General features: G+C 34.8%; 1 protein-coding gene across 1 annotated transcript; it reads left to right on the top strand.

The window, feature by feature from the left end:
- The first annotated feature begins 4,355 nt into the window (after window positions 1–4,355).
- Window positions 4,356–6,038, top strand: LOC136216694 (uncharacterized). The gene has a single exon (XM_066003247.1). It carries the CDS (start codon window positions 5,122–5,124, stop codon window positions 5,980–5,982), a length of 861 nt encoding a protein of 286 aa, XP_065859319.1. The 5' UTR covers window positions 4,356–5,121; the 3' UTR covers window positions 5,983–6,038.
- Window positions 6,039–14,924: the final 8,886 nt, after the last annotated feature.

The raw sequence follows: 14,924 nt of genomic DNA on the forward strand, positions 1-14,924 counted from the left end.
AATTACCTTAAATTGATTAAATTTGAAAATTAAAAATTAATTTATGTAATGATATGAATAAAAATCAATTAATAAATTTTTTATTAAAGGAGTCCTTACTGCTTGTTTTGCCTAAAACCTCTAAATTGTCAGGACCGGCACTGGTGGCCATAGTGTTCATGAGAGAGAAGCTTGAGAGAGAATATTTGAGGGCAGATGTAAACAAGTAGAAGATGGGACTTGAGATGTGAGAATAATTATAAAATTTAAAATAATTAAATATTTTTTTAATAAGTGTCTAAAAATAAGGTTAAAAATACTCAAGAAGATGGGTGAGAGGGTCAGAAAAGAGGCAGAAAAATAAGGTTAGGCAAGGAAAAAGAGCAAGAGACAAAAAGAAAGAAGTTGTTTCTTCCTCATTAAATACTCCCGACACAATAAGTAAGCTATCACTTTTGTCATTTTTACATTTTATTTTTTATTTTTTTTGAAGCCCTATTTTTACCTTTTTCTTAGTTGTTTTTCTTTGCTGTCTTCATTACACTGCCTGCTCAGTTGCTCATTTTTATTAGTTGTTTTTCTTTCATTCATTCACTATTCAGCTCTTTTCTTCACACTAAAGATACATTTGCAATACAAAAAAAGTTGAGGTTAAATCAATAACAAACCCAGTGAAACTTCTTTTTACCAAAAGAAAAACATAAAAAATTGCAGATAAGCATCTCTGTTTTTCTTAATCCGTAGCAAACACACGAATCACCATGGGACCTGCATTTCGGGTTCAACGAACTCCAAGAAAAGCAACAAGTCGGTCACATTTCTGTCAAAAAAGAAAATACGAAAAGAAAAACACAATAAAGGCCGATTTACCTTAGGAAAAACCACATGCATGAGTAGATCGGACCTTCCAGGGACCTCGAAAGAGCCGATCGGTGGCCATCCACCCTACAAGTGGCTCAGACCATCGACAAACTCTGCAAAAGGAGTAGATCAGAGTATCCGTTTCACCCATAAAAAAACCAAAAGATCTAGTCATCAGAATGTCTGACTAAGGCCGAACCATTGCGAGAGGAAGAGAGAAAGACGGGAAAGATGAGAGCCGTCGTGAAACCTCCATCATTTCCGTCGGAGTAGAATGCTACAGATGAGTAAACCGGCTGTCATAGGGTTAAATTTGGGTTTAGTTAGTATATATGGTGGATAAAAAGAGTTTGGGCCTTGGTTGTGGCTTTAACCCATTTTCATTTGCTATTGGGCCGAAATCAGGTGAGTTTCCTGAATTCTAAATGCCTATATCAATTGTTTTTTTTTTGGTTTATTTTCTTTTTATCAATTGGTTTCTGTGACCTCCTTTTCAACTTAGTTTTGACTAATGGATCAAATTAGGTTTTTCCAATTGAGTTTAGTTTTGACTAATGGATCAAATTAGGTTTTTCCAATTGAGTTTAATTTTGTTTTGGTACCTTGATTTGTTTAATTTAATTAGTAAAACCTTTTTCTAATTGAACTTTTAATAAACTATTTGATATATTATAGAATAATTTGGTTAAATTTAATCAATCTTTTTTTTTCTTATAAAAAAATAAAATTAATTAAAATTAAACGACTTGATTTATAACCCTATGTCATAGGGATATAAGTTAAACGTGTACAAAACTAACGAAGTAAAGGCGAGTCAATTTATACCTTTATGTTATAGGGGTATGAAAGTGGTTCAAATAAAGTTAATTCAAACGGAATACCTCAATTTATATGTCTATGTTATGAGCGTGTAAGAGCGGTAAAAGTAATAAAATTTAAAACGAACTAATTTATGTGCCTATGTTATAGAAACATAAATTAGACGTTACCGAAATTAATAAAATTATACTCTTGCATTATAAAAATAAAATACATATGTATTAATAAAATTGAGATAAATCAAATAAATTTAACACAAAAATCACATCTTTCAGTACCAATAATTGGACGGGGTAGGGTGATTAATCAAGTTTTTCTTCCCTACACGTAACCGACAAACGAACCTAGAATCTCTATTTCGCAGACCTCCTTATTCATTAAAATTTATCCAATTTCAGTGTCCAATCACGTCTTAATTTTTATTGGTGGCGGCTCTAAAAAATAGTTTTAATTTGGAAAAACTATTAACCGATTTAGCCTCCAGCGACACCAATAACATATAGGAGATACTATTTTAATAAAATTATCAACATTTGGTTTTGATATAATTATTCATGTCAATTTGAGGTATAAAAACTTACTAGTATGTGGATGTAACATAAAATACAATCAATTATATGTGCATGTAACATAAAATACAATTGATTATATGTTAATTAATTATTATTATTATATTAGATATATTTAATATTTTATGGTTGAAACATTCTAAACCATATTTTAAAAAATCACATTATTGTCTGGCGTAACACTTAATTAGCATATAATTACCTATATTTTATATCACCTCAACATTAGCATATAATAACTTTTATTTAAAATCAAATATAAAGTCCATTGTGAATTAAGGTACCAAAAGAGTATACTTTTCGAAAGGCCATCATTTCATTTACCCAAATAGCACTAGTTCAACTTCCTAATATAAAGATAAACGAAAACAGATTATGAGGGTGAGCTCAACGGTAAAGAAGTAACTTTTGTGATGTCCCTGTTGGATTAAAATCCAACATTATGGGCTTTACATGTATAATTGTAATTATGGGCTATCATATGTATGAGCCCGATTAAGTGATCTAAATTAGTTTATGGACCTGTGGCATATATAATGGGTATGGGCTTAAATATGTGTAGATACCCAGTTGTAATTTACTAATACTATGATGGGCAGATTAGTAATTGCGACAATTAGGTTTTCAGTATAAATATAGGGTTATGGTCCCTAGGGCATTAGCATTCTGAAATCTACAGTCTTCCTCATCAAGTGTAGATGTGCTAGTTGCTTTTAGCCCTAGAAGACCAATCAACCTAAGGTGTCTCTGATTCTCTTCAATCTCTGCGCTATGGATTCAGGTACGCTTCCGCTTTAGATCTGAATGAGTTAACATGAGTTTATGATCTTGTGGTTTGTGGATCTAATTCCAATAAGTATTTCCAACAAGTGGTATCAGAGCTACTCATGGTAGATTCATTGAGATTTTATTTTACTTCGATGAAAGGTTTTTCTTTTGGTTTTCGCCAATCTTATGCTAACGATTTAGGAATCAATATTAATTGATTCAGAGACATTCAATTGAATATCAATATTCTTTTAAATTTGGTTTTCTTATGTTTTAGTTTATCAATGTTTTCAGTACGTCGTTTTTTTTTCCTTTGTTTCTAAACATGGAAAAATCTTATGGTCTTGCTTTTGGATCAAGTTTTTTTTTTACTTGTATGTTATGGATTGAGAATCGCTTATGATATCTATTTTTATTTTTGAGGTTTTAAACATTGATTCAAAGATTTTAATTTGATGAACTCTTCAAACTTTTCAGTTGACTTGTTTTATTACAAATCAAAAATTTTAGATATTAATGTCTTTTATATTGTTTTTTAATTCATAAAAACTTCATAATTTTAGACTTTTGAAGTTTTTGTGTTTTAATATTTCGGTTACAAAAAATATTTGTAACAACTTTGGTATTTTGGTTAAATTTAAAGTTTTGGTTACAATTGTTTTTGTAACAACTTTGATATTTCGGTTACATTAATAGTTATAAATTTTTTGTAACAATTTTGGTATTTATTTCCTCATATTCATGTGTTGGTTATAAGTTTTTTTTAATAACTTCAGTATTTATTTATGCACATTAATGTGTTGGTTATAAATTTTAATAATAACTTCAGTATTTATTTCTTTATGGTTTGGTAATAAAGTTTTGTAATAATTTCAAAATTTATTCCTTACATTAGTGTTTCGGTTACAACATTTTTGTAATAACTTTTGTATTTATTAAACATTAATGTTTTGATTTTGAAATTGATTTATGATTCGGTTTTAAGTTCTAAAAAATTTCAAATCATGGTATAGATGTCAATTAAATATGTAACAACTATTTGAGTTTTCATGTAAATATTAAACTTATCCAAAGATATGTTTATTATTTGATATGATTTATTATTAATATTTGATTGATACAATAAGATTACCACTTACAAGTTAATATTTATGTCCAAAGACAAAATATTAATGTTGTGCTAGGTGTCTTATAATGAGATTAACCTTGATTTGATTTTTTTTTATTTGCCCAATTTTCTGATAATAAACTTTTGTGATTTTATTTGAGACAAATATATAATATTGGGCGATTATGTGAATTAAAGAAAAAATATTTTGGGCATAATCATTTTATGCAGTTATTTAGTTTCGATGACCATACTTTTGTTATGAGAGTTTGTTATGACTAAATATTTATATATTGTCAAAATATTTTTGGTTTTTAAGTTATATATGACAATATATAAATATTAAAGTTTTTTATGGTCAATTATGTATACTTGTCTCATTTGTATTCAAGTCATGGTTATAGACGTTTTATATAAATTAGTTTAAGCAACATCCCGCCAAAGTGGGCTCTCTTGTGGAGATTAATTTGATATATAACATCTATTCGGTTTTGTGTGTCTATTAATTCATGCGGATATTACCCGGCCCAAAGGAAGGCTAATATTTGGCCGAATTACATGCACACCTGTGGCAATAAATATGTAACAATTATCTAGTTTTTCATGTGAATAATAAATTTGTCCAAAGATAACTTTATTATTTGACAGGACTTATTGTTAATGTTTGATTGCTACAACAAGATGACCACTTACAAGTCAATATTTCTGTCCAAAGACTAAATATTGATGTTGTGCTAGGTATCTTGTGATGGGATTTGCCATGATTTGATTTTTCTGTCTACCCAAATTCAAATATATATAACTTATGCGAGCTTGTTAACTTCTTTGTTATTGAATTTGATGCCATTATATTTGCTCATAATTCATTCAATTTGCATATTGAACGATGTTATTTAAAGGTTTGAAAGAGAACATTATGTTAGTTCTCAATATGAAGTTTTGAAAGAGAACATTATGCTAGTTCTCAATATTGTTGATCTGGGCATTGTATTAGGAATTGATTAACTCACCGTCGTAATGACATTCGGTACTGATAATGATAAAATTCATCATGAGAAGTGGGAAAGATCAAATCGCATAAGTCTAATGATCATGAAACGTGCCATTCCTGAAGCCTTTAGGGGCACTATGTCTGATGAGGTAGTAACAGCTAAGGGTTTCCTTGATAAAATTGAGAAGAGATTTGCAAAGAATGAAAAAGCTGAAACCAGCACCTTGTTGGCAAGTCTCCTCTCAATGAAGTATAAAGGGAAAGGAAACATTAGGGAGTACATCATGGAGATGTCTCATCTTGCTGCTAAATTAAAGGCACTTAAGTTAGAGCTGTCTGAAGACTTGCTCGTGCATCTGGTAATGATCTCTCTTCCTGCACAATTCAGTCAGTTTAGAGTGAGCTATAATTGTCAAAAGGAAAAATGGACATTGAATGAGCTCATCTCTCATTGTGTGCAAGAAGAGGAGAGATTGCAGCAAGATAAGACTGAAAGTGCTCATTTGGTTGTTGCCTCTAAGAATGTTCATAAAAGGAAGAAAGTTGCAGGTCCTGCTCCTCAGAAAAGGCAAAAGGTGCAGATTCCAGAAGATGGATGTTTCTTTTGCAAAGTTGCAGGACATATGAGGAAGGATTGTACCAAATATCACGCTTGGCGTGCAAAGAAAGGTACGCCGCTTCTCACTTTTGTTTGTTCTGAAGTTAATTTATCTTCAGTGCCTGGACACACTTGGTGGGTAGATTCTGGTGCTACTACTCACATTAGTATGTCCGTGCAAGGTTGCTTGAGCTGCCGAAAACCAAATGATGGTGAAAGACACATTTATATGGGAATGATACGATACTCTTCTTTTGTTTGTTCTAAGGTTATTTTTTTTTGTGCTTGAACACACTTGATGAATTATATTGTTGGTATTATTATTCATATTGATGTGTTTGTGCGAAGTTGTCTAACCTAACATTCATTTGATGGTGAAAGATACATCTATATGGGAATGTTAAGGTAGAAAGTATTGACAATATACATATTAATATTACATTTGAGGACCGGTGTATATTCATATTTGAAGAAGACTTATTGCACCACCCTGTTAGGTGGATTTTGGTTTCTATTTTAAATAAATTCAAATATGTTTGTTTAAGAATAGGAAATTGTCTTTATCAAAATTTAGTTATGATGAACACTATACATTTATTTATATTTGGCAATCTTTATATGTTTGATATTGTTTTCTAAAATAATGAAACCTTGCAAACTGGTCCACATTTTGAGAATATTAATGAAAAAGAATTTTAAATATAAGTTCCATTTCTCCAAAGAGAATTGAAAATCTTATATCAGATGAAGTTCTCAAGTTCCTAGATTTTTCAGATTTTAAAATCTGTGTCAGTTTTTAATAAAGGAGAACAAACAACTGTAAAAAAGAAAAGCTACCAACAGACTTGTGACCATTTTTTAAAACATGTAGTTGATATGAATATTGCAGGTTATATTCTAATTAAAGTACCAATAAAAGAAACAATTTAGACCCAAACATTAAGAAGGTTTAAAAGCCTAGCTTAAACACTTATGTGTTGGGTTGTCAACCTATGGTTATGTATATAGACAAATTGAAAAGAAATTGGTTTTGAAGAATGATTGTTTGTCATTTTATTAGGTACTGTGAATATAGGGGTTTCTAAATTCTATGTTCCCACTACTAAGAATTTAGAAGACAAGTAATTCAAGATTCTTTGAGGATGTTGAGCTTGCAGGGGGAAATATGATTAAATGATTCCTCATCCAGAAGAACAATCTCAACAACCTTAAGAATAAATGTCAGTAAAGTGAAATTCACTAGAGAAATGAGAAATACAATGTTTGATCATTATTTTGTATATCTCTAAGAACATAAAGATGGTATTGAGTTATCAATGTCTTAAGGAGTTCCAATTCTCGATTGTGGGTTGATGCCATTAATTTAGAGTTTTCAAATCTTGTCAATTTTCTCAAAGACAATTATGAAAAGATATAAGGTATTTATTGTTGTCAAAGACTTCAGACGAAAAGAAGACATTATTTGTAAAAAAAACTTTCTTTCTAGCTTCATTAAAAGATTCTTTAAAGTTATAATGGCATTGCTAACTGGTTATGATCACAAATTTCATTAAGTTATTGTCTCATTGATTTTGAGATGAATTTGTTTGATAATTATGTATATTTTGGATTCAGTGGGAGGAAATTTATTTTTCTATTTGAGAACTCCAAATCAGGTGATACCCTTATAATTAAAGGAGACGATTTTAGTCTCAAATAAGTGTCCAAACAGTTATACATTATTTTTGTGTGCTCAAGTACGTATGCATTCTGATATGTATTCATATTTGAGGTAATGAGCAGATATGCAAATATTTTAGTTTTGAAGTTTTAGAAAAGCAGCTAATAAGGTCATGCGCTATTCACATAGAATAAAGCTCGCATATAATATGTCAGAGTCAAATCAAGTAGAGATCATTATGTATACTGATTCTGATTATATCGGATGCTCATTTTGTTTAAAGTTCATTTCAGTTTATTAGATGGGTGAATCATTTCTTCCATCATGGCAGCTATATCTGTAGCGCATTATGAGGCATCTAGTTTTTGGTTGACTGTGAAATTGTCATTAGGCTGCAATTCAGATATAGAAAGATAATATATTATGACAATAAGTCAACACTTATGTTCTACTAGTAATTAAATATCTAGTAGAGATTTCAGAATGGACCGGTGTCTAATGAGCATATTAGGACAAACTCTATGAATCCGCTCAGTTAATGATTATTGCCCATTATCTTTCATGAGCATATTGCTCATTTGGGTCTTGAATTGCTTAAGAAAATTTGAGTTTAGTGGGAGTTTGTATTTTGGATGCTCTTTAGTTTTAGACATGTTTGTTTATTCGGTACCGATTCCAGTTAATAAAGTTTTAAGTTTATTCCATTCTGGAAGTGTTATAGTCTTGATCTCACTAATGAGGACCAGTTGGAAATAGACATGTTAAGATCACATTACATGTAATTTCCATGCTACACATCCATACTTAATTCATGTCATTTGATTATGCTAACATATGTGATCATTGTTGGTAAGGTTACACTAAAGATGATTGATTCTGCTTTGGTTCTATGTTAGTATGATTAATGGACGGAATTGTTGGTATATGCCTATAGTAAATATGATAGCATATTTTGACGTCATAAAGGATTCATAATTTACAGGAATATACATGTTTCGCCCAGTGGGAGATTGTTGGATTAAAATCCAACATTATGGGCTTTACATGTATAATTGTAATTATGGGCTATCATATGTATGAGCCCGATTAAGTGATCTAAATTAGTTTATGGACCTGTGGCATATATAATGGGTATGGGCTTAAATATGTGTAGATACCCAGTTGTAATTTACTAATACTATGATGGGCAGATTAGTAATTGCGACAATTAGGTTTTCAGTATAAATATAGGGTTATGGTCCCTAGGGCATTAGCATTCTGAAATCTACAGCCTTCCCCATCAAGTGTAGATGTGCTAGTTGCTTTTAGCCCTAGAAGACCAATCAACCTAAGGTGTCTCTGATTCTCTTCAATCTCTGCGCTATGGATTCAGGTACGCTTCCGCTTTAGATCTTAACGGGTTAATGATGCGGATTCGGTGAAGAACCCGATCTGAGGGATAAGTGTACCCCGTTGTTATCAAGTAATAAATTTCTGGTTTAAGTCTAGGTTATCGTCCACAGGATTTATTTCTGCAAGTACCGAGCTACTCGATCTCGGATGTTATCTAGGCTTAGGGGGTTTTGAGTTGGTTTGTTTATATTAATCTACTCCTAGGTTGAATTATGCTAATCCTAACTAAGTTATCTAAATTATCTAATTCTATGTCTAACTAAGTTACTCTACCCCTAAGTGATCTTTTACTAATGCAATTAACCGAAGGAATGTGAAGGGATACGATGATAATGAAAATAGGATGTTTAAGCAATTGAATTGAAACCTAAGTCACTTGTGTCCAAGGCGATTAACCCGACCTATCCTCCTAAAGTCCCTAGTTCGTGATTCCCTTGTAAGGCCGAAACTAGCTCTAAGGCTCAGTAATTTGGGCTTAATCTTCTATAGGGTCGTCAATCCTATAGGCACTGACTAGGTCAGATTCAGCTCGCAATATGTGCCAACCTAATTTTGGGATTATCGAATGAGTTAAACCAATCAGACAAAGCGTAAGACAAAGATTAAAACATCAAAACAATTGAATAAACAAGAGCTATAATATATATCAAAGATGGAAACATTGTCACGAAGTTACAATAAACCTAGAATTCATAGCATGTATCAGAGGCTAGACAGAATGTAAAAGAAGAAAAATCCCTTTCAGGGAACCTGTCTACCAATGCAGGCGTCTTTCTAGGATTTAAGGATGAAGCTTGAGCAATCCTCGGTGAATGGAGCTTCGGACGTGTCTTCAATGGAGGTTTGAAGGATATGGAGGAGGTGGAGAGGATTTCTCAAGGTGAAAAGCTAAGAAAATTACAAAGGAAAAAGATATCTAATTTACAATTGAAAATTCCTATTTATAGACGCGTCTCGGGCCTCGTTTTGACCTATTTTCGTGTCCTAGTTGGTGTAGGAAGACGTGGGGCCGAACGTGGCTTCGTGGGGGCGGAATTGGTCTTTTTGACCAATTCCCGCAGGGCTGCTCGCGCCGAGCAGCCCCCTGCTCGCCGAGCAGGCGCCTGGTGGCCTGCTCGGCGAGCAGTCTCGGCGAGCAGGATCCTGCTCGCCGAGCAGGCCTCTGGCAGCCTGCTCGGTGAGCAGGCATAGCCTGCTCGGCGAGCAGGCCACAGGGGCCTGCTCGGCGAGCAGAAATGGCCCGTGGGGCCCTGCTCGCCGAGCGTCTTCGCCCGAAGCGTGCTCGATCCAAGCTTGATGAGTTCTGCGCCCTTTTTCGTCCGACTTCACACCTGCACACGCATAAAAACTCCGGAAAACATTAGTCCAAAAGCCAAATTGATCCGTCAATCGCTTATTTTGAGCAAACGCTTCGTTTGGTGCGACTTTTGACGGACCAATTAGCTTCAAAAGATAACGGAAATCTAATATGCATGCTATTTCGGCCGTATTTGCCTAAATTGATCACAAAACAAGCCTAAACGACGAAAAGTAAATAGAACGTTTCCAATTTCTAACTAACTCACACAAAAGCATTTAAATGCGAGAATTGCTCGCTTATTAACCAAATTACTCTAAAACCCGTCCTAAAACCGTACCCAAAGATAGGGGTTTTTGACCCCTATCAAACCTCCTCGCACTTAAAACTTTACTTGTCCCCAAGTAAACTAAAAAACTAAACCCGCCATCATAAGCAAGCTAGAAAACCTCCCGGTTTGACTAGGTGCTTGACACAACTTCGAACATCTGTAATTACATGCATTCGGAAATACAAAGTAGAGACACGATATCCAAAAGCCGCATTTCAATTATCATGGGTCATAGTTTTAAGCAAATGGACACATGTTCAATTAAACGAGTTTAAAGGGATTGCTAAGTAAAACACCTCACCATAGGTAGTTCACTCATTCACACAATTTTGGTGGCTAAGGTGTTTACTCTCGGCTTATGTTCTTGCTTAGGATTACGCTGATTTTGCACGTTCATCCGAGTTCCTCTACTATGCTACATGACTCCGATGATATCAAAAACAGCCTCTAATTGGGGTTGTAATGTGGTTAGAGGGTTAAAGGTACAACAAAGGTTAAAAGCTCTAGCGCTACAAAAACAAGGTTAAAATGGCTTTAGCAAATACGAAGTGACTGAGCTTTTTATTCATCCCTTATTTTTTTATTTCTTTTTGAGATGTTTTCTTGAGACGTTTTTTGATTTTTAGGAACCGGGGAATGAAGTTTTGTTCGTCTCTTTTCTTTTCTTTTTTTTCTGTTTTTCTCTCCCTTTTTTTTTATCTTTTTGGGATAGTGATGCTCATTCACTTCTTAGCCTTTTGGCTTGCTACTGTAATGCCATAAACAAAGATAAAGCGCTAGAAGAAAACAAAGACTCAGTTCGAGCTTTGCAAAAACGAAGGTTAAGTAGCGAACCAAGTTGTGGTTCGCAAAAACGGGTTAGAACGAAAGAAAGATCTACAAACTACAAAAAAAAAAATCGGCTCAAAGGGGCTTCCTAGAGTAGATGAAAAAGAAAAAACAAGGTAAAGAAAAGGGTTAATTCTAATGAGGCTGATTCATCGTTTATCATCTCAAATCATTGCATGTATGTTCAACACAGTATTAGGTACAAAATCTGTAATCTTCCACAAGTCAAAGCATTCACACAAAAATGTCAAGAAAAAGAGCTTTTTGATGTTCGCTCTTAGGCTCAAATTCAGGTCACAATTCTTTGGGTTTCAATTTTGCGTTTACTAGTTTTTCCCAAACTCAAGTTTAATATCACATGCCTTCAATTCTTAAGTTATCTACCTAAGTAATGATTTTAGCATTTCTTCAAAAGTAGGGTCTAAATGCAAACTTTAGCTCATGCTTTTACAGATACAAGGATTGTGTCCTACACCTAAACTAGTTATCATGCAATCTTAGATTCGGTTCTCAGCCCTCAAGGACAAATAACGAAGTTTAGATTCGAAGGAGGTTCACGGTTTTAGGTCCTAAACATGCAAAACCTAAATAAAACCCGAAAAACGAAGAACTAAACTAGACACGACGCAACAAAAATTTAAAAATTATACAATTTTTGTAAGTTTGTCTACCCCTCCTCCTCGCACTTAAATCATGCAATAAGTTCCAACATTGCATATAAAACAATAAAACACATGTGAAAGAAGTTAGGGTGGAGAAGACAACTTACTAACCAGAGTTAAAAACAGAAATCTATAATTGAATTAAAAAGAAAAACAAACCTAGAAAAAGTTTAATCCAAACTTGGGTTGCCTCCCAAGAAGCGCTACTTTATAGTCGGTTAGCTCGACATGGAGTTCCTTCCTAGGTGTAAGCTTCTACTCGCGTTAGGAATTCGAACTCCTTGAGAAATAACCCGTACCTACAAAACGGATTAAGAGCCTCTAATAAGTTTAATGAAAGCAGGAGGTCGAATTTAAACATATTATGAAAAATTTTGGTTTGCTCCCTTTTGGATTCTCTTGGTAGGTCGAAGAGAATGAAAACTTCTGAGCATGAAGCAAACCTAAACTTTTCTAATTTTTGAAGAAAAGGTACTTGAGATACACAAGTCTTGATTTGATCTTTTATCTCTATCACATGATTTAGAATTTCAGATTTTGAACCGGGGTTGCTTACCGCTTCCGGTTCCTCACTTACCTCGAGTGATGCATGTGATAGTGGACTTGGTTCTACCTTTTTTTCATTCCTCAAAGAGATGGCTTGAGCTGATTCCCTTTTTGGGATTTCTATGTTTTCCTTTATGCCTGGGAGAGCACCTCGGGATTGCTCTTGCATCTCATGGTTTATTTGAGCCAATTGGTTGCTCAAGTCCTTGCAAACCTCCTCGTTGATTGTAAGTCGGGCTGATATTCCTTTCAAAAGGGACAGCACCTCATCTCGTGAGCTAGAGGGTTGTGGAGGAACTTGGCTTGCTTGTTCGTAAGGGAACATTCCCAATTCGTTTTCCCTGTGCTCATTAACAAACCTATTTGGAGGCCTCAACATGTTAGGATTCCCGTAGGACAGATTTGAGTGTTGAGGTCTCCTCCAATTATTATCATAAAAGCTATAAGAATTGGGGTTAGAATTGTACCTTTGGTGATTACCCACAAAACTTACACTTCCATTGGTGTTGAGGCTCAGTTTCGCCATCAAGATATCCATTTTCTTATTTAACTCGGCCATGGAGGGATTGGGAGCCTCATTCTCCAGGGCATGAATGTATCGTCTTGATGGGATAGTAAACTTTTGAGCTTTCCACTCGACTCTTTCTTGCCAGTTCATTGATCAGAAAACGCTGAGAAAAAGTGAAGTTCTAGCACAAAAGTTGATAAGTAAAAAGTATATAGTTATGGACAGAATACAAAAGATGTGAACAACTACAAAAGTTATAAAGAATTATATATAAGCAGATATAAACGATATAAACAAAGGATATTCACAAAAGAATGCCTAAACTAACAAGTCGACCTTTGGTTCGATATTGCAGAAGAAATAAATCCCCGACAACGGCGCCAAAAACTTGATGCGGATTCGGTGAAGAACCCGATCTGAGGGATAAGTGTACCCCGTCGTTATCAAGTAATAAATTTCTGGTTTAAGTCCAGGTTATCGTCCACAGGATTTATTTCTGCAAGTACCGAGCTACTCGATCTCGGATGTTATCTAGGCTTAGGGGGTTTTGAGTTGGTTTGTTTATATTAATCTACTCCTATGTTGAATTATGCTAATCCTAACTAAGTTATCTAAATTATCTAATTCTATGCCTAACTAAGTTACTCTACCCCTAAGTGATCTTTTACCAATGCAATTAACCGAAGGAATGTGAAGGGATACGATGATAATGAAAATAGGATGTTTAAGCAATTGAATTGAAACCTAAGTCACTTGTGTCCAAGGTGATTAACCCGACCTATCCTCCTAAAGTCCCTAGTTCGTGATTCCCTTGTAAGGCCGAAACTAGCTCTAAGGCTTAGTAATTTGGGCTTAATCTTCTATAGGGTCGTCAATCCTATAGGCACTGACTAGGTCAGATTCAGCTCGCAATATGTGCCAACCTAATTTTGGGATTATCGAATGAGTTAAACCAATCAGACAAAGCGTAAGACAAAGATTAAAACATCAAAACAATTGAATAAACAAGAGCTATAATATATATCAAAGATGGAAACATTGTCACGAAGTTACAATAAACCTAGAATTCATAGCATGTATCAGAGGCTAGACAGAATGTAAAAGAAGAAAAATCCCTTTCAGGGAACCTGTCTACCAATGCAGGCGTCTTTCTAGGATTTAAGGATGAAGCTTGAGCAATCCTCGGTGAATGGAGCTTCGGAGGTGTCTTCAATGGAGGTTTGAAGGATATGGAGGAGGTGGAGAGGATTTCTCAAGGTGAAAAGCTAAGAAAATTACAAAGGAAAAAGATATCTAATTTACAATTGAAAATTCCTATTTATAGACGCGTCTCGGGCCTCGTTTTGACCTATTTTCGTGTCCTAGTTGGTGTAGGAAGACGTGGGGCCGAACGTGGCTTCGTGGGGGCGGAATTGGTCTTTTTGACCAATTCCCGCAGGGCTGCTCGCCGAGCAGGGAAGGCTGCTCGGCGAGCAGGGCTGCTCGCGCCGAGCAGCCCCCTGCTCGCCGAGCAGGCGCCTGGTGGCCTGCTCGGCGAGCAGGCCTCTGGCAGCCTGCTCGGCGAGCAGAAATGGCCCGTGGGGCCCTGCTCGCCGAGCGTCTTCGCTCGAAGCGTGCTCGATCCAAGCTTGATGAGTTCTGCGCCTTTTTTCGTCCGACTTCACACCTGCACACGCATAAAAACTCCGAAAAACATTAGTCCAAAAGCCAAATTGATCCGTCAATCGCTTATTTTGAGCAAACGCTTCGTTTGGTGCGACTTTTGACGGACCAATTAGCTTCAAAAGATAACGGAATTCTAATATGCATGCTATTTCGGCCGTATTTGCCTAAATTGATCACAAAACGAGCCTAAACGATGAAAAGTAAATAGAACGTTTCCAATTTCTAACTAACTCACACAAAAGCATTTAAATGCGAGAATTGCTCGCTTATTAACCAAATTACTCTAAAACCCGTCCTAAAACCGTACCCAAAGATAGGGGTTTTTGACCCCTATCAGTTAAC

The sequence above is a fragment of the Euphorbia lathyris genome, chromosome 2 (genome assembly GCF_963576675.1).
Source record: "Euphorbia lathyris chromosome 2, ddEupLath1.1, whole genome shotgun sequence".
NCBI classification, from domain to species: Eukaryota; Viridiplantae; Streptophyta; class Magnoliopsida; order Malpighiales; family Euphorbiaceae; genus Euphorbia; species Euphorbia lathyris.